The sequence below is a fragment of the Eleutherodactylus coqui genome, chromosome 1 (assembly GCF_035609145.1).
Source record: "Eleutherodactylus coqui strain aEleCoq1 chromosome 1, aEleCoq1.hap1, whole genome shotgun sequence".
Lineage (NCBI taxonomy): Eukaryota > Metazoa > Chordata > Amphibia > Anura > Eleutherodactylidae > Eleutherodactylus > Eleutherodactylus coqui.
In genome coordinates, this window is record NC_089837.1 from 469069839 (window position 1) to 469089984 (window position 20146).

General features: G+C 46.8%; 2 protein-coding genes across 3 annotated transcripts in view; one reads left to right on the forward strand and one right to left on the reverse strand.

The window, feature by feature from the left end:
• Positions 1–7175: 7175 nt before the first annotated feature.
• Positions 7176–7977, reverse strand: LOC136613145 (histone H2A type 1-like). Its single transcript, XM_066594002.1, has one exon. It carries the CDS (start codon positions 7914–7916, stop codon positions 7488–7490), a length of 429 nt encoding a protein of 142 aa, XP_066450099.1. The 5' UTR covers positions 7917–7977; the 3' UTR covers positions 7176–7487.
• A 249-nt stretch (positions 7978–8226) lies between these two features.
• Positions 8227–20146, forward strand: part of TFCP2 (transcription factor CP2) — a 60178-nt gene continuing 48258 nt past the window's right edge. Inside the window, exon 1 of one of the 2 annotated variants that reach the window (XM_066584376.1) lies at positions 8227–8764. In XM_066584376.1, coding sequence (XP_066440473.1) covers positions 8643–8764 — 122 coding nt within the window. In that variant the 5' untranslated portion in view covers positions 8227–8642. The remainder of the gene's footprint in view (positions 8765–20146) is intronic. The other variant, XM_066584375.1, reaches the window with a different exon arrangement.

Here is a 20146-nt window from a genome sequence, read left to right on the forward strand (position 1 = left end):
GCGTTACTTTGATAGATCAGACTTTTATGGATGCAGCGATATGTTTTTACGTTTTATTATTTAGATTCTTTCATTATAAATATGGCAAAAGGCTTATTAAAAACTTTTTTTTAATTAAACTTTTTTCAATTGATAGTGACATCATCACAGGTCCTGTAAGCTGCTGGCTCTGCAGGTCTGTGTCCCCTTCCCCTGTCATGTCAGGATCACTATGGGAGGCTTAACCAGCATTAGGGGGACAGTGCGGGCTCTGTGAGGGGCTTCTGGTAGCCCAGGCTCTACAGGGAGCTCCTCTGTGGCCAGGCAGTCACACATGGCCCGAGGTACAGCGCACACAGGGCTGGCGGCTGGCAGGCACTGGATCTCCTGCAGCAGCTCCATAGTGCGCAGCTCCAGTATTAGCTCCTTCAGCCGCTGTTACTCCCTGCAGCGCTGCTGCCAAGTTGGCACTACCCTCACTGATAGCACCCTGGGGCGTCCTGCACCGGCCCGCACCCTGCTTCCTACGCCACTGCGGGTAGGTGTAGGCTGTAAGATATAGCCAGCACCCGCATTGTATGGCGTGAGATCAATCCCCGATCCCCCTCCATACAAACCTCCATGGCGTTAATGTACATCCTGGAGTGTTAAGTCAGCTGAATACCAGGACCCCTTAACCACTCCATTCTAGCCTGCTCCATGTACAATGGAAGCTCTCCTTCTGGAGTCCGTAATCTAGTCTGTTCAGTTTGTAGCAGGCTAGAATGGAGCTGTGAAGGACGCCCTCCCTCTGCAGTCAGTGATCTATCAAGCTGTGACAGGTTTAAACTTTCAGCTCTGGAAATTTAGTTTCTAAAACTTTATTAACCCCTTAGGGAAGGGCCCATTTTACGCGGTAATGGTCAACCAATGTTTCCGTCTTTTTTCATTGTTGCATTTCAAAAGCCATAAATAGTTTTTTTCCGTCGACATAGCCATATGAAAGCTTGTTTTGCAGAACACGTTGTATTTTTAATGGCTTCATTTTGAGATGGATAATGTATTACATTACTTATACTATTTTATTTAGGGAGATTTGGGGGAAAAAAACAACAAACCTCCATTGTTTTTGGATTCCAGTTTTATGGTGTTCGGCGTGTAGAATAAATAATGGGAATGTGAGAGAAGCCATAAGGTTCTCTTATATGCCATCTTGCTTTCTTCTCTCAAGTTTTTCTTTTATTACATTTTTTATATTTTTCAAATTCTATACCTTTCATGAATAGAGCAGGGGTATACTTAAAGATTAATGATTAACTTCTATTTTAATTATAAGTCTCTTAACTAATTGAGTTTTCGGTAATACTACGAAGATTCAATCAATCTTGCCAGGGACAACCATCTTCTCAAGATCACATTACAGATGAGTTCTACCCAGAGAGGTAGTCATCATGCATCATCAACTCTTACAACCAATAACTAGTTTACTTTCCCCTTGATTGGAATGTCTTTGTGAATGCTAGAAATATAAGTGCTTGTTGATAATAAAGTAGAACGACTTCTGATCACATCCAATGCCGTCTGTGATTTGTAAGCTTCCTCGAGCTCGAACATTAAAGGGGTTGTCCCGCGGCAGCAAGTGGGTCTATACACTTCTGTATGGCCATAATAATGCACTTTGTAATGTACATTGTGCATTAATTATGAGCCATACAGAAGTTATAAAAAGTTTTTTACTTACCTGCTCCGCTGCTGGCGTCCTCGTCTCCAAGGAGCCCGCCTAATTTTCGCCGTCTAAAATGGTCGAATGGCCAAATTAGACGCGCTTGCGCAGTCTGGGTCTTCTGCTTTCTTCAATGGGGCTCCGTGTAGCTCCGCCCCGTCACGTGCCGATTCCAGCCAATCAGGAGGCTGGAATCGGCAATGGACCGCACAGAAGAGCTGCGGTCCACGGAGGAAGAGGATCCCGGCGGCCATCTACACCGGTAAGTATAGAAGTCACCGGAGCGCGGGGATTAAGGTAAGCGCTGAGCGGTTTTTTTTTTACGTCCCTGCATCGGGGTTGTCTCGCGCCGAACGGGGGGGGGGGTTGAAAAAAAAAAAACCCGTTTCGGCGCGGGACAACCCCTTTAACTCTTAAATTTGGCCGCCTCAAAACATACCCAATAGCGAACATTGCGCTGACAGTGAATATTAACTGGGTCAGCATATTTCCAGTGATTCTAAACTTATAAAGTTTTATGTTTTTCTATTTTCGTACACTAAAAACTTTCTCCTTTTTTGTAAAGATATTCTTCTTTTGTGTCGCTGCATTCCAAGAGCTCTAAATTGTTTACATTGACTGAGCTCTATAAGCGCTTTTTTTTTTTTACCCTATTTTTGGGAACATAAAATTTTGATCAATTTTTTTTGGAGGGATGATAAACAAAATTTACAATTCTGGCGTTTTTTGTTTGTTTAAAGTACCCACTGAGCTATACAAATAATATGTTCAATTAATTCTGCAAGACACTACAATGGCATCTATACCTTAAGGCCCATTTACACGGAGCGATGATGGCTAAAAAGCGATCGTTTGAGCGATAATCGTTGCTTCTAAATACGCGGCCATCGTGCACTGCTAGCTGATTGTTAAATTCAGTCCAACCTAAAAATCATCCTTGAGCCTTATCAGCAGTTCTCCGCGGGTAGTGCTGATAGCATTGTTTCCCCTTGGAGAACAAAGGAACTGAAAGCAGATAAGAGCCCTCGGGCTATTAACTGCTTCTAGCTAAGGCTTCATTTGCACACTTAATTGCTCTTAAGTAGCTACTTAAAAGTTTATGCAAAATGATCGCTCAAAGCTGTCACTCAGACTGTCGTTTGAGCGATCATAGGCTAGTGTAAATGGGCCTTTAGGCCTCCCTCACACAGGCGTTTGCATCAATACAGCATTTACTGCAGATTCAGACCGGTTTCAGCAGCGCTGGCATGCGTTATGCCAGCATTTCCAGCACAGCTGAAAACGCAGCCAAGGCTGCTGCAAGAAAAAAGAACAATACTCACCTTGCAGGTGCCGTCGGGGTCCTCGGCACCCCTCTCTGGACCTCCAGGCAGGCTACTTGTCAATTTGGCAGAGGATCTTTTGCTAGGGACAGTTTTTGGAAATCCACGCCTCCAGCAAGACGTTGCTCTGATTGGCTAAGTGATAGCAAGCCCAAGCCATTCAATGGCTCTGATTGGTGCATCCAGCACTGGCTGTAATTGGCTGAGCTGGCTGTCACTCAGCCAATCAGAGCAATCTCTTGTTGGGAGGCGTGGAATTCAATCCCCGTCACTAGCAAAAATTCCTGTCGGCTTGGCAAGTGGCCAGGCTCCTGCACTGAACCCTGAAGAGTCCCAGACAGCACCATCTAAGCGAGTATTCCTTTTAGTTTTAGTAGTGCAGTTAGGGCTGCCAAAAAACGTGGTACCAAGTTATGCCACGTATTCAGCAGCGCTGAAACCGCTGCCCATTCATTTCAATGGGCGACGCAGGGCTGAAACGGCCAAACATAGAACATACATTGCTGTTGAAGACGCTACATTTTGATGCTTGTTTGAACAGCCCCATTGAAATGAATAGGAGCGTTGTACAGCATTTAGCGAAGCGCTAAACGCTTTACAAAAATGTCTGTGTGAGAGAGGCCCAAGGCTGGCTTCATGCAGCCGATCGAGATTTTGCCACGAAAAAAATCGTGGCTAAATCACATCTTTATCCACTGCAATTAGTGAGCATCAGTGATGCTTCTTTTGGAGTATGATCTCACAACGCTGCCGCCCACGAGAAAATAGTACAAGTTTTTTAACGCAATAGCCAATGGGACTTTGTAATGTTAAAATCGCATTGCATTGAATCGTGCATTTGTGGTGTTGCAATAAAAAGGAGCCTCAATAGGAATACATGCCTTTTTTTTTTTTTTTTTTTTAAATCGCACATTGCTGAAAGAGCACGCCACGAATTTTTACCCTCTCAACATCGTATCAGTGAAAACATGGCTGATGGGAATGAAACCTTTGTAAATCATTGGTGTCATACTCTGCTTTTTTACGGACTATCGCAGCATGTGAAAATTGCATGATTTTCTCGCCCGTGTGGAGCCAACCTAATTGATACATTTTTTTTTGTCTATAGCCGCATAGACCCCTAACATTTTTTTTTCCCGCTAATGGCCGTGTAAGGGTTTTTCTTTTTTCGGGAGTTGTACTTTTTAACAGCACGTTTTTTTCTGCGTTTTAACGCTGTGTTTTTGGCACAGTGCTGTCAATCACTACCATTGATGGGGCTTCTCAGACAAGTGTTAAAACACATTTTTCAAGCAGTCTGTTCTATTTTCATGCGTTTCTGCGTTTTAAAATGCGATGCTTTGCCCATTGAAATGAATGGGGTGCGTTCTCTCTCTCTCATGGAGGTTTGACTGCTTTTATTTTAACTTTTGTCCCATTAGATCGGGGGCGTCAAACTCATTGAACGAGTTTCAATTGCAGAATCCGCGATAGTCTCCCAAGCGGACGATCCGCTGCATTCTGTACAAATTTAAACCAATAGAGCATTTGCATGTCCGCTTACACGGGCGGACAGCGGCTGATTCCATTGAAAACAATGGGCGATGTCACAGAAAGATAGGACATGCTCCAGTTTTTTTTTCCCCGCAGCATCGCATGAGTGATAACATCGGAATTGAGAATGAAATCATTGCACATCAATGGTTTTATAATCATGCGTTTTCACTCACTCTTGCATCGCACATTTATCGCCAGTGTGAAGGTTGCCTTAAAATGGTATTTGAATAAGGCTCATTCACAAACATTTGCGCAGTGAATAGGACCCATTGATTTCAATGGATTAGTGACAGGAGCATACTTTTTAACATTAAAGGGGTTGTCCCGCGAAAGCAAGTGGGATTATACACTTCTGTATGGCCATATTAATGCACTTTGTAATATACATCGTGCATTAATTATGAGCCATACAGAAGTTATTCACTTACCTGTTCCGTTGCTGGCGTCCCCGTCGCCATGGTGCCGTCTAATTTCAGCGTCTAATCCCCCGATTAGACGCGCTTGCGCAGTCCGGTCTTCTCCCTGGTGAATGGGGCCGCTCGTGCCGGAGAGCTGGTCCTCGTAGCTCCGCCCCGTCACGTGTGCCCATTCCAGCCAATCAGGAGGCTGGAATCGGCAATGGACCACACAGAGCCCACGGTGTACCATGGGAGAAGACCCGCAGTGCATCGTGGGTGAAGATCCCGGCGGCCATCTTGGGAAGGTAAGTAAGAAGTCGCCGCAGCGCGGGGATTCGGGTAAGTACTAAACCTTTTTTTTTTTTTTAACCCATCCCTTGGGTTTGTCTCGCGCCGAACGGGGGGCCTATTGAATAAAAAAAAAAAAACTTTTCGGCGCGGGACAACCCCTTTAAGTGCAATCACATGAACTATTTTGGTGCATATTATGCATCGTAATACACCATTGAAGTGAAAGGCCTGGGTGCAAATACACAGTGAATATGCAGCAAACTTGCACATCTGTGCACCGTTTCAGTGCGCCTGTCTGTGTTCTTTTGCGTGCACAGTGTGTGTTTGCACACAAAAAGAAAACCTGAAGCGCCATAAAAATGTGAATGTAAGCGTTTGGTTGTGCAAAGACGCAGCGTATTTTTACGACCAAAATGTGCCTCAGGTTCCTGTGAACGAGCCCCAATACTGGCCTCATTAATGACTCCCATAGCGGTCCCAGTAGTAATAATGACCCACCTGCCCCCATGGTGGCCATAGTAGTAATAGCAACTCCCTAATGGCCTCTGGCTGGGCAGCATCTCTACAGGCTGTACACTCACCCAATTTGCAGCACCGCTCCGGCGGCAGCTTTAGAGTCCGACGGCTAACATATCACCTTGGCGCAGAAGTCACAGACTGCACTGCGCAGCTGCAGGCGGGATGAGAATTCCTTTAAGGGGGTTATCCAGGCAGCACCTCACAGGATACACGAGGGGCGGAGTGCAAGCACTGCTCCGACCAGTGTTGTGGCCGGCGGCTGCAACTGTAAGCACAGCTAATGAGATCCAGTTTTGTAATAGACTGAGATTCCAATGAGAGCTGCGCTTGCAATCATGGGTGCCGGCTGCTACACAGGGGTGGTTGCAGCGCTTCCACCCCAACCCCTGTGTATCGCAGGCAGGCGCTGCCTGGATAACCCCTTTAATCCTTAATACACATGTACACTAGACTGCAGGGGTCCCCAACTCCAGTCCTCAGGGACCCCCAACAGGTCGTGTTTCCAGGATATCCTATAGTAAGAACACCTGTGGCAATGTATGAGGCACCGACAAAAAGCCCATCACCTCTACAACACTGAGGAAATCCTGAAAACATGACCTGTTGGCGGTCCCTGAGGACTGGAGTTGGAGAACACAGCACTAGAGGACCAGAATTACTACATTTGCATGTTATCTCTAATGTACTACTATATATTGGTATTGCAGTACAAATCCTATGAAGCTGGGCCAGTAACTGAGCCTCATAGGCCAATGTACCTGGCCAACCCAGAGAATGAACTCAAACCTCTGGGTGTCATAGCAACCCATCGGAACCCTATAATCACATCATGGGATTCCAAATGGGTAACAGAGGGCACCCCCTTCATGCCACAGTTGTATTAGCCGCAGCAACTAAAGGGTCAGACAAATGGACAGTGCTTTCTACAGTCCCAGTGTTAGGCCTCCTTCCCACGAACGGATTTCCCCGGCGTAATTCTGCTGCGTTGCCCGCAGCTATTAGGTTCTATTGAACCTAATAGCTCAGGGCTTATGGTGCAGAATTCTGCACCGTGAAATCACCCGTCCTCACCCGCGGCATGCTCTATTTGCCGCGGGGGTACGCGCGGACGGCTTCCATTGCCGTCAATGGAAGCCATCCGTTCACGCTATCTCCCGCTGTAGCACACAGCTGTGCTACAGCGGGAGATAGCGTGAAACCGCTTCCCTGCCCACCGCGTCATATGACGCGGCTGGCCACGTCATGTGACGCGGTGGGCGTGTCACATGATGCGGCGGAGGTGGGCGGGGAAGCGTCATGCGGGAGCGAGGAAGCCGGATCCGCAGGTAAGTTTGTGGTCTCCTGAGGGGCTCCGCCACAGAATTTCACAGCGGAGCCAGTCACGGCCGTGTGCAGCCAGCCTAAGGGGTTAAAAATCCACACAAGGCCTTTCTCCTACTTAAAAATATTTTAATATAACAGGCCAAAACAAGGAGCTCCTCCCCCACTCAGTGAACACGTGATATATGGAGCTTTCACGTGGTCTTCTGGAAGCTCCTCCCTCTTCCTGTCACGTGACCACAAACCCCCTTAGCAGCCGCTACATTATAGCATTTGGCGTGGCCGGCGGCCATACTTGGGGCACATGTGGTCATGTATAAGACCGTCGTCCTACAAAGACTCTAGCGTCTGGTATACAGCTCCCGTGCGGAGGTGGGTGGCCCTTAAAAGGGCCTTTGGGTTACACAGGTGTCCGCGGCTTCAGTATTCCTGGGACTGCTGGGAGCTCTTTTTGCCGCCCTTGGTGGTCGCCGCGGCGGTGCTGGAGCTCTTCTTGGGCAGCAGCACGGCCTGGATGTTTGGCAACACGCCGCCCTGCGCGATGGTCACGCCGCCCAGCAACTTGTTGAGCTCTTCGTCGTTGCGCACGGCCAGCTGCAGGTGGCGCGGGATGATGCGAGTCTTCTTATTGTCCCGCGCAGCGTTACCGGCCAGCTCCAGGATCTCCGCAGTCAGATACTCCAGCACCGCGGCCATATACACCGGAGCCCCGGCGCCCACTCTCTCAGCATAGTTGCCTTTCCGGAGAAGTCTATGCACACGCCCTACAGGGAATTGCAAGCCGGCCCGGGATGAGCGCGTCTTGGCCTTTGCCCGAGCCTTCCCGCCTTGCTTTCCGCGTCCAGACATGATGCTGCTTCTACACTAAAGCGCTGCTTCCTGCACTGAAAACCGCCTAAATCCCCTCGTGACGTCGCACACTGTACATACTAGCCAATCAGAGACCACATCCGCCTGACTGCTCCGCCCACTCCTGCCGCCTAAAGCCCCACTTCCGTGTGACATCACTCAGCGCTCTTCACATAGCAACCAATCAGTGACAATTTCCGCTTTCTCGCCCCGCCCACTCTTACCGCCCCGCGCGTCTCCCAGCTCCCCCCTGTGGACAGGTCTCTGATTGGTGGACCTCCGCCGAGTAAAGGGCGTGTTTTGTGACGTCACGCTGTGCGTCGTGTCGGCCGCCTCAGCCGCTGCTCCTCCATGTTGCCTTGTTAAGGCGCCTCGGCTGCTGCTTGTCATCAGTGTGAGGAGGGAGCAGCGGACGAGTCCATGAGCGCCGCTTACCGGGGGGGCAGCTGCTTGACTAGCACAGTGCGGCGTTCCTGGTGATGCCTCCCCCACCGCCGCCCACTATCATCATCCTCTAGGAGGCTGCGCTGCTCCTCATCCCCTCCATGCCCGGCTAGTGCTGGCATGTCCTCCTCCCGCCGGCCTATTCTCTCACACACCGGGGACTGGCGCTCTGCCCCGCGTCTGACCGGTTGGTAGGGACATAGTCGGCTCGTCCTCACATCTGCTCGCCGGGAGCTTGTGGTAACAGACAGCGCCCCCCTCGTCCTCCGGCCGCCGCCAGCCATGGCCTGGGCACTGAAGCTCCCTCTGTCAGATGAGGTCATTGAGAGCGGACTGGTGCAGGACTTCGATGCCAGCTTATCTGGGATTGGGCAAGAGTTGGGTGCTGGCGCCTACAGCATGAGGTAAGTCGTTGGACCGCCGTGTAAGTCGCCGCGGCGTCGCATCGCATTCAGCGTCCGGATGACGAGTTTTCATAAAGCGGAGAAAGTTTTTTGGGACCTAAAAAGTTCTAAAACTTTCCGATGTCACTGAGATTTAGCCGAGAAGCGTGAGCGTTGCCTGCAGCGCCAATCTTGTTTAAGAGCCCGTGTTATTCACACACGCGTCTGCGGTTTTTGTCCGTGACGGCTGCGCCGTTGCTCGTGTAGCGGGAAGTTTTGATGCGTGGGCACGGTTTTTATATCCGTATGGGCTGCGTTTTTCCCGAGTGCAAAAAAAAAAAAGTAAGAAACCCAATTGTTTTTTTGGTACGCGAATCTGGATTAAAACGGGCCTTTTTAAAAAAAAATTCTTCGTGCAAATAAGTCCGCAAAAAGTTTTAAAAACCTGCCAACGATGCCGCTCGCTGTCTATTACCTCCATAATAATCATACGGGCAGAAAATCTGGCGCTGTGTATGAGACCTAGGGGCTCGTCCATTTGTTCGTATTTAGTACTGACTATGGGCGGCGCACCGACCCATCAGAGGGGTCATCCAGGCCGGGATACACCAAGGTCAGAGTGGAAGCGCTGCTGCGACCCCAGTGTAGTGGCCGGCGCTTGTAATTGCAGGTGCCGTTCTCATCAAAATCAGTGGGACGCCAGCCTGCAGTTACAAGCGCCGGCCACTACAGAGGTCGGAGCAGCACTTCCGCTCTGACTTTGGTGTGTCCTGGCGGGTGTTGACCAGATAACGCCGGCTGTAATCTACCGTTTCACACAAGGAGATGCCCTCCCAGCTGGCGAGCGTTATTATGAGCCGACCGGTCGGCCAATGAGTTTTTTTCTTACTTGTTGGCGGGTTGTTGATGTAGCCCAATTGTTTGGGGGGCCGAGTATTCTGCAGAGCCCGCAGCCCCGATAATCCGCCCGTATGAACGGCCAGATACATTGTCAGCTCGTTCAAATGAGAAATCGTTCACAGTCACTGTATAAGTGAATGAGAAGAACCGAATAAGCGCTGTTGAAACCGAATGATAAGTGAATGAGCCGACGATGGTTTTTATACCTGCATAAAATGAATGAAAAGTGAACGATTCTTCATTGTTCGATCGTCGGCTCACATTCAGACCAAGTGATTAGTGTTTGTCATTCATTCGTGGCGTGCATTTAGAGCGAATGATGATCATTCACTTTGGCTCATTTGAACGATAACCGATCCGCCTAAAAGCTCGGCTGGTTTAAAATTGTTTCGTTTCTTTCTGGCTGAAACTTCATGGAGTCCTCCTCGGGTGCTCATGTGTTCTCATTGTGACCGCCGGGGAATTACTTGTCTCTCCGTTCTCTCCAGGAGTCACTATTTCAGTCACCAGAATACCTGCATGGACTGTACCAGACATGCTCTTCACAGGGGGAGGGACAGAAACTCCTATTACAACTACTGAAAATGATTAGAGGCTCCTGCCTCATGATGACCGGTCATCTTCCTGACTATCATTATGGTAGCCTAGAGGGTAATGATGATCACACTGTCCTCTTAGTAGGAGGAGATGGTACTGACTCTAACTGGTCATGTGATGCATTATATGAGTGCTAGCACAGCACACCTTTGCAGATCTAGTGAAGGAGCCATCTGCTGATACACTATGGCTATGCTCACATCTGCCTCGGAGTCTTTGGCACGGCACACTGCAACTTTTAGCTAGATAGACCATTTTATAGTCATTGGGGTCTGTTTGCGCCTCCGGCACTTCTGGTCGGGTCCAAGGTTAGAGTCAAGCAATGGAAATACATTAATGTGAACACTTATTTGCCAACATGACACGGCATTTGCAAAACGTTCTGAAACCAATTGTCCTCCCACGGGGCAGATTGGGGATCCTGTCTTTGTGCCATCATCTGCTGACCCTGAAGAAAAGGAATCGTCTGTCAGAGGCGTTGGGTCCTGTTCTATCGCTCGTGCAAAAGTAGGTCAGAGGAAGACTCCATTAAAGGGGTTATCTTGTCTGAGTCATTCATCACCTAGCAACAGGGTGGACAGTTAAAGGGGACCTGTTACCTCCCTGCAGCAAGGTCATCTTACACAGGACGACTGTTGGTCACTGCAGCCCCCGAAAGTCATCCCAGTGAGCATTGCTCAGGGAATGGAGGCTGGAGATCGAGCCGGTCGATTCTCAGTAAATGGGCCGTCATTCATAAGCACCCAGTGGCCTGCTTATACACATCCGTCGTCACTTGAGTTTTATGGCTGCAGAAACCGACCGATGAATGAATTGTCGCTTACTCGCTGCGGACACTTACGGCCGAGAATTTGCACAGGAATGCTGCCTTCCAATGGGTGGCGCTCTAGAGGCATTGATCCATCTTCCGATTTGAATACATTTCCAAGAGGAGCACAGATGACCTTAGAAGTCTCCTCACACCTACATGAGGAGAGGCCATACACTTTATGACCTTGGGTACTTCTAAAACTGTCTAGAATAGGGCATTCCAGAGAACGTGTGCAGCTTGGAAAAAATCTTGGAGAAGGGAGTGGGAAGGGGTGGCTTGACGCAAGACAACGATCGGCCGAAAAACTGCTCACATCCACAGCGTTTTCACATTACAAACCGCGTCCAAATCATCACCAGTAACGTATGTATTCTATAGTGCATGGGCAACCAGTGCAGTGACTGGCACAGGGTGGGCATCTGCGTGGCAACTGGGCAAAGAGAGAAGTCAGGCTGCTGCTTTGAAAATGGACTAATGGTGGTTCCACATCTGCGGCAGGGATTCCCCTTTGCTGCTCCATTCAGCGTGCAGGAAAGGGGAATCCTCCTGGCCGAATGGATGAAACCGAACTGCATCGGCCGGACCCCACTGACTATAGTGGGGTCCGCCCGGCTTTTAGATGGAAGAAAGAGCCCTGCATGCAGCTCACTTTCTTCCAGTATTTTCAGCAGCATCTGTGACTGAACCTCCGGCCGGAGGATGCAATGCAGATGGGAATCCGGCCGAAATTGGAGAGACTTTAGTTTTGACCAAAAAGGGGTCACCGGCGGCTCCTCTGTGTATACGGTGCTCTATGGCAGGTTCCCCAACTCCAGTCCTCAGGGCCCCCAACAGGTCATGTTTTCAGGATTTCCTCAGTGTTGCACAGGTGATGTAATTATTGTCGGTGCCTCAGACATTGCCACAGGTCTTCTTACTATAGGAGATCCTGAAAACATGACCTGTTGGTGGTCCCTGAGGACTGGAGTTGAGAAGCACTGGTCTACGGGACTCCTTACAGGTCCAGTCACACGTAGGACTGGTTGTGGTGTTTCCAGTCAAACAGACTTTTTTCTTTATACAATTCATTATTTTTGGATCCGTTCCTCACTTTGGCCACAACCCCCCCCCCCCCCTTCCCCATCCACCACATGTGAATCCCGCAGAGCAGGTCTGGTGGGTTCCTCGATCTTTGGCGTCGTCTTGTTCCTCCTGAAGTATAGTTTAAAGCCATTTCCGCTAAAGTGCTGGAGAGTCCTTCCGATCCAGACGTTCCTGGAATGCAGCGGCGCTAGAACTTGTTGAGAAACGTCCGGCTTCCCTTAGATCATGGAAACTTTGACGTCATAGCAGTGATTTTCATATAAAATTAATAGTGTAACTTTTTATGAAGTGCTTGCCAACTTCTACGGGGGCGGAATCGTTGGCAAGGGTAGAATGTTCTTGTAGGGGGCGCAGCGTGGATCAGATGCATGGTATATGCCCAGCATACAGTGAACCTTGGTCCTCGTTACTATGGAAGGCTTTACTCTCCGCTCGTGTGCTCCGAGCGCGGTCCTCTTGTCTGTGAAGTGCTCATCAGACTGGAATTAATGACCACGCTCGCTCATGCCCTAGAAAAATATTAGCAGTCATCTGTTCCCGAGTCGCTTGTGTGTCCTACCTTGTGTCACGCTAGCAGGGTGATGGGTATGGAGCTTCAGCGCACAGCACAGAATTATCTATTCACATGCTGGGGTGTGTGTGTGTATGTATGTATGTGTATATATAAATTTTTATTTTTTTTCTTAATGTGGTAGCATATGTGAGGCTTGTCCATTGTTGAATCCACTGCAAAACCAGACCAAATCAGCGGTCAAAAGCTCGAGGACCTCGAAGAAACGAACAATTAGAATATTAGATTTGGAATCCCAGTTACAACATTCCAAACCTAAAAGCCAATTCTAACAAATGAAAAAAGTTTTGGTCCTGTGTTAACCAGTAGAGCAAAGTGTGATTGTTCTCCGTGAGCGAAACCAAGTAATCTTGTAGATATGATACCTTTTAATGGCTAACAAAAATACATCATGTTAATGCAAGCTTTTGGGTCTTCTATCGATCCTTTATCAGGCTAGAACCTTTGATGGGTTGATGGAAGACCCGAAAGCTCGCTATAACCTCATGTATTTTTGTTAGGTATTAAAAGCTACCATATCTACAAGATTACTTGGCATCTCTCACTAAGAACAACCCCACTTAACAGTTATGTAGCATGTGATATCTCTCTATAGCAGGCTTTCAGGGCATGCTGGGAATTGTCGTTCTGCAGAAGCCGGTAAGCCACCAGTGGAAGACCTCAGCTCTATAGAAAGCTTGTAGCTACCTTGTTCTACGGTAGATATTGATGTTGGTTCCATCTCACGGACGCCGTAGATGTGGTCTTCCGACGTGAAAAGCTCTTCCACCAATCAGCTTTAGGGGTCCTTCACATCTCGGTTTTTTCTTTTTTGCTTTTCTTTGGCACATGTGCTGGGAAAGGCTCCGGATGCATATGTTAATCAGATGCCTAATGTGGGATGGGTGTAGTGGATTCAGGCTAAATTCACAGAGGCAAGCGCGATATTAGGACGAGTTTCTCCGCTTATCAACGTGCGTTTTTCAAAAAACCTCATCACGTCTGTGAAACGTCAATTGTCAGATGTGAATTTCCCGTGTGTAAGCGAATCACAAGTGTGTCCCGTTGATTTCAATGGGAAACCTCTTTTCGCACTCGCATGCACATCGTGTGACACGCAAGCTCTTTTACGGGTCCGTTGAAAACAACGGGCGGGGCGTTCCATGGGAGCGTCTAAAAATGGGGCATACTGCGATTTTTATCGCTGCGAGGGGAAAAGAAACGCTCATGTGAATAAGTTATCTCCTATTGAGAGGTTAGTGGATAACTTGATGATCGGAGGGGGTCTTACCAATGAGACACTGCCAGTCTTGAGCGGGGATCCCCTGTCCTCTTTGATTTCAGGGTTTCTGCACTCTGCAGTGAAACTAAATGGAGTGCTGGTTGTGCACACTGGCGCTATGTTCACTTCCAGTGGGACTGCCGAGATATCAGTGGCAAGCGCTCGGGTATTTCCGTCCGCACCATTGAAGTGATTGGAGAGCTGACCGTGCATGCTCCGCCAGTGCGCCATTCATCCTGAATGTGGGGAGGTCATTGTAGTCTACTGTCCTGTTCCAGACCTTATTGTGTGTGTGTGTGTGTGTGTGTGTGTGTGTAATAGATACTGCACTCAAACAAGAATCACAGCCCGGCCAATCATTATAAAATAACTAGACCGTCTCTATTAGCAAACTATTCTAACCCCTTAAGGACCAAGCGCGGTAAATATACGCGCTTGGTCCTTGGCTTTAATCCCCGCTGATAGCAAAAAAATACAGCGTGGGATTAAAGCCTCTGTTTCTGCCATCGAGGCAGTCGGACACAGCCGAGGACCCCGGAGGAGAAGGAGGTTTCAACCACTTCTGGCTTCTCCCAGTTACATAGCGGTTCATGTGATTGCTTCTATGGGTGCCCCAGCCAATATATTTGACAAGGTGAATGACCCACAGAGCTCTTTATATGACATCACGGGGGACATAGATGGTAAAAAAAAATCTTTACAAAATAGGTAAAAAAAAATACAGAATAGAATAAAAATATATACATAAAAAAATGACCCTAGACTGTCACTATATACTCCCTGCAATCCAAAACCATACATTTTATATCTCGAAACAGAATGGGCAACCCATTCCCATACTTTATTTTAGCGTAAATATACTAATTTAAAAAAACTAAGTGTTTAAAAAAATTGCTTTTTACGTGCAATAAAACTAAAAAATGGAAAAAAGTCAGTAAAAGATATATTAAAGCGTGTGTGTGTGTGTGTGTGTGTGTGTGTGTGTGTGTGTATGTGTATATATATGTCATAGAAAAAACTACAACAAAAATAAATTAGGTAGCTGAAGGAATACAAATAGGGCAGTAAAACCACCATATGAGTAACATCCTCAAACAGTGTCTGGTCCTTAAAGGGGTTGTCCCGAGGCAGCAAGTGGGTCTGTACACTTCTGCATGGCCATAATAATGCACTTTGTAATGTACATTGTGCATTAATTATGAGCCATGCAGAAGTTATAAAAAGTTTTATACTTACCTGTTCCGTTGCTGGCGTCCTCGTCTCCATGGTGCCGACTAATTTTCGCCCTCCGATGGCCAAATTAGCCGCGCTTGCGCAGTCCGGGTCTTCTGCAGTCTTCTATGGGGCTCCGTGTAGCTCCGTGTAGCTCCGCCCCGTCACGTGCCGATTCCAGCCAATCAGGAGGCTGGAATCGGCAATGGACCGCACAGAAGAGCTGCGGTCCACGGAGGAAGAGGCCATCTTCAGCGGTGAGTAGAGAAGTCACCGGAGCGCGGGGATTCAGGTAAGCGCTCCGGTGAGCTTTCTTTACCTCCCTGCATCGGGGTTGTCTCGCGCCGAACGGGGGGGGGGGTTAAAAAAAAAAAAAACCCGTTTCGGCGCGGGACAACCCCTTTAAGGGGTTAAACTAACCAAGAAGGTATACAGCCATAATAAAAGCAGGTACATTAACAAAGTACAAATAGCAGATAAGTGGCCACCTGAAGACACAGTAATTGGTAAGGGCACTCTCATACTAATAATAATAAAGTACAATGGCACTTGGAGAGACAACAAAGCGTCCCGTAAAGTTCAGCACAAATAGCCCAAAAAACATAGAATTACATTGTATCAGCCAAAACATACAACAGCAGCATATATGATGGCAGGCCTGAAGGCTGGCGCCCCCGACGCACATTTTGTTCTGAGCTTTCACAAGAAAGAAGCATTAGGGCTTTATTCATAATTCCTTTTCTCTTCTGCGTTTTTGGCGCAGTGAAACAGAATTTAAACGGATCCATTTTTTCCCACCATTGACTTTAAAATACGAAAGCGAACCTAAAGCTTCCTTTTTGCTTTCGTTCCGTTGGGTCTACGTGTTTAACAACGCAAAAAGCGCGTCATACAGGGCTATTTGCTCAGTTTAAAAAAAACGGAAACCTGATGCTTTTCTTTCGCTTTCCATCATGTAAAAACCCAATGAGGTCAACGCCCTTAATACACTGTTCACAAATTGGACGGAAGAAACAGAGTAAGTACCCTAACTCTGAAGGTCCAGAATCAAACCGTACTCATCCACCCCATCACACGGCTCGGGCGCACAGGGAGCCTCCATCCTTGGCAGGGTGCGTCCCTCCATGTCAGGGGGAGGCGGGAAATCAGAGCAATATGGAGGTACAGTGCAGGCTTCATGGACCTTTACAAAAGGCCCTCAGCAGAGCCACCAGCATGAACTTTGTAGGGCACTAAGCCTAAATCAAATATAACTTATCACGCAAAGGTGAAATCTTGTCATGTACCACAAATAGAGCCGTGCAGTCACCAACGTCTGTACTTCCTTCTTCATGGATCAGGTGAAAGCTTGAAATGCTGAACAGATGAGAAGACTGTAAGAGTATATGTAAATTGCCTCATTGCTCAAAGAGGCCAAGAATGTGTCCTTTTGGCCATTATATGTCAATATACTACACACAATAATGTTTAAAGTTCCTTAATTGGCTAACCAGAAAATTTTATATATATATATATGCAAGCCTTTTGAGGCAGTTTAATGCTCCTTCTGAGCCTGATGAAGAGACCTAGTAACCTCGAAACATTGCTTATATATTTTGTCAAAAAAAAAAAACAGGGTTGTCATTTTGCTGCAAAACTTGGCATGCCATTACATCTCAGGCAGATATACAAATAAGTAGAGTTGTGTGATAAGATGAACGGTCTAAAAGTGGTTTTGCCCATGGCCTGTTAAAAGGCCCTCGGAGGCTCCTCGTTTGTAGTGACCTCTTCTTCTAGAGCTTGTTGACCACTAGACATGTCTCTACGACAGAGATGAGATTTCACCCCGTTACCAGAGTCTAAGAGGGGCGCGTTATTAGAATGTGAGAAGATGTATGGTCATGTCAAGAATTGCCGTCACCGGGGGCTCAGGATGCCCTCAACAGACCACCAGTAGAGAGGATTGTCCGACAAGCATGAGCAGCTCCAACAGTTTTGTTGTCTGCCATCCATCCTTACCGGCCCCTGTGTATATCTTAAGTTATTTTGCATCTACTTCTATATCTATACTGCCAGCACCTCAGTTATTAAATGTGTAGTTAGTGCGCCATCATGGCTTATACTGTATAGACTCTTATTTAGGAACACTATGCCTTGGTCTGTGTATGTGCCATGTGCAGTCATCGGCAAGCGTCTGTAGACACCCCGGAGGCTGTGTGATGTGGCCTCATGGGCACGTTCCTCCCTGATCACACAGGTATATACAGTCCTTTGGTATAGACGGACCTCTTACCCTTGAGGAAGCCGCAGGATGTGTGGGGCACCCCTGACTCGTCCCATACCTCCTCACCATTACTGGTGATATGTTTGCATCTGATTCCTCCCAGATCAGAATTTAGGTTTCCTATTTTATTGCCTCTGGGTATTTTTTGTGAAACTAGTGTCATGTTTTTGGCAACCTTATCTGGATGGTTGTTCTATGTATTACTTATTTGCATGTAGGATATTATTCAAGGGCGTTATCTAGAAATCGTTATTTACTTCACTCACTTAATTAGACTGTACTTTTAGCAGTTCTCACTTTTTCCTGTTGTATAGCATTTGCTGCTTTTTTTCGTCGTTCAATCATTGGCTGTTTTAACACTCAATGAATATCGTTCCAATTCACACGATCCAATGATTTGGGGGTTTTTTTTAACAGTAATCGTTCCATGTAAAAGGGCCCTAAGACAACATACAGACTACAGACAGAGCAAATCATTTAAAAAGTTGGGGAGGGCAGAAGAAGGTAGATAAGATGGACAAGACCTCTCTGGGGCAAGACTGAGAAAGTCAAGGACAAACGGCGTACCTAGGCACCAAAAGTGATGATTTTTTCCCCGGCCCAGTGAACATAAAGTTCTATACTCTGGCGAGTCCCGGGACTCGATCTAGTGGAGCATGTTCTCAGGAACTTGTCATGCAGGCCTTTAAGAGAAGCAGTAAGATCCTCTTTTCATCTTGGAGATAGAGGACGATGGGTTTGGCGCCATAGCATCGGTATATATGCTCATGCTGCGTTGATCAAGTGGCGTACCGCGGAACATTAACAGGGGATGCCACTTAGCTGTAGCAGGAACAGTGCGGGCGAGTTGGGTAGGGCAATTTCTGTGAATCTGGAAGTGATCCGCCAAGACCTCAGACCAGAAATTGACGCACAGATTGTAGTAGAAGAAACAATGTTGTCCATAGTATGTCTAGTACAAATCCATAGGCTACATTGTTTCTTCTACTACACACTATGTGCCTTCTCTTCATTCCTATTGGCTTACTTTTCAAGGTGGTTTCAGTAGATGCGATCTCATGTCCACACAAGCCAAATGTTTATATTTATACAATAATCAGACCTATTTCTTCATACAATCCTTTATCAGTTGATACAAGTTACGTGGCGTATACCCTACTACTGCCACATGGTTACAATATGTAGGCTGCCCATCCCGGAAGCTTAGAGTAGGTATTGTGAGCAGCTCTCCTCTGTCCAGACAGCAGATGGTCTGTTTAGATTCCTATCAGCTGCCACATGAAGTCTATGCAGATGGGACTGGCTTTAAAGGAATTGCTATTGGGAAAGTCACAAGACCCGTACGGGGAGCTAACTGGCTTTATGTATTAACGAGAGAGGCGTGCTAGATCTTAAAATCAGGTCCCGGAGTCGATGTACCTTTAGTAGACTATATGGAATTAGATTGATGTAACCGATGTTGTATGTCTGATTTTGATGTTGTATGTCTGATTTTGATGTTGTATGTCTGATTTTGATGTTGTATGTCTGATTTTGATGTTGTATGTCTGATTTTGATGTTGTATGTCTGATTTTGATGTTGTATGTCTGATTTTGATGTTGTATGTCTGATTTTGATGTTGTATGTCTGATTTTGATGTTGTATGTCTGATTTTGATGTTGTATGTCTGATTTTGATGTTGTATGTCTGATTTTGATGTTGTATGTCTGATTTTGATGTTGTATGTCTGATTTTGATGTTGTATGTCTGATTTTGATGTTGTATGTCTGATTTTGATGTTGTATGTCTGATTTTGATGTTGTATGTCTGATTTTGATGTTGTATGTCTGATTTTGATGTTGTATGTCTGATTTTGATGTTGTATGTCTGATTTTGATGTTGTATGTCTGATTTTGATGTTGTATGTCTGATTTTGATGTTGTATGTCTGATTTTGATGTTGTATGTCTGATTTTGATGTTGTATGTCTGATTATGCCAGGAGTGGTGAACACTGACTCTGCAGCCTCTGATTGGCAGGCAACGGTCAGATGACTTCTACAGGGAGAATCTTGTGATGTATGTTGGGGAGTTCATCTGCCGCTTGCACTCTTGTATGGGGTTTTGTTTACTATTCTTGGTGTGAACGGAGCTTCATGTCGTCTGATGACGGGACAGTTGTTTGTGAGTTGTTTGTATGAGTTGTGATGTCTTCTATTTTCAGTATGGCCATTTTTATTTTTATTTTTTTTGCTGTATTCAGACGGCACATGGACAGAAAATACACCCGCGCGCATGAGCCTGATTCATGGACTTCTATGGCAGGCTGTTTTGTGAGGTACTGGAGTCACTGAGGGGGAGGAGGTGAGCTGTAGCCTCCTATTGTGGACACTGTGATATCCTTTTTTTTTTATACTGTGGTTTTATTTGAGATTTTCAAAATTTTACAGCAGTGTAATAAACATTCAACTGAAAAGCATTAGTCACATTAATATGTAACAAGCACACTTTGTAGTGATATGGATTGGGGGGAGAGAGAAGAGAAAACACATCTGGTAGACCACTTTTGAAGTAGTCCTCTCATTATATCCCGGCCCAATCTTGAAACTTGACTGTTAATTAAAAGTAACAGAATACGAACGGCCTGGCCAGGGCCTAACCCAGATTTAGGGGGAAATAGGGAGGAATTAGGAAAGATGGGTAAGGGGTGGTTTCTGAGACAAGTAG

What these genes read in the sequence shown, in the direction of transcription:
- LOC136613145 (XM_066594002.1), bottom strand. Translation starts at nt 7,916, where the DNA reads ATGTCTGGACGCGGAAAGCAAGGCGGGAAGGCTCGGGCAAAGGCCAAG.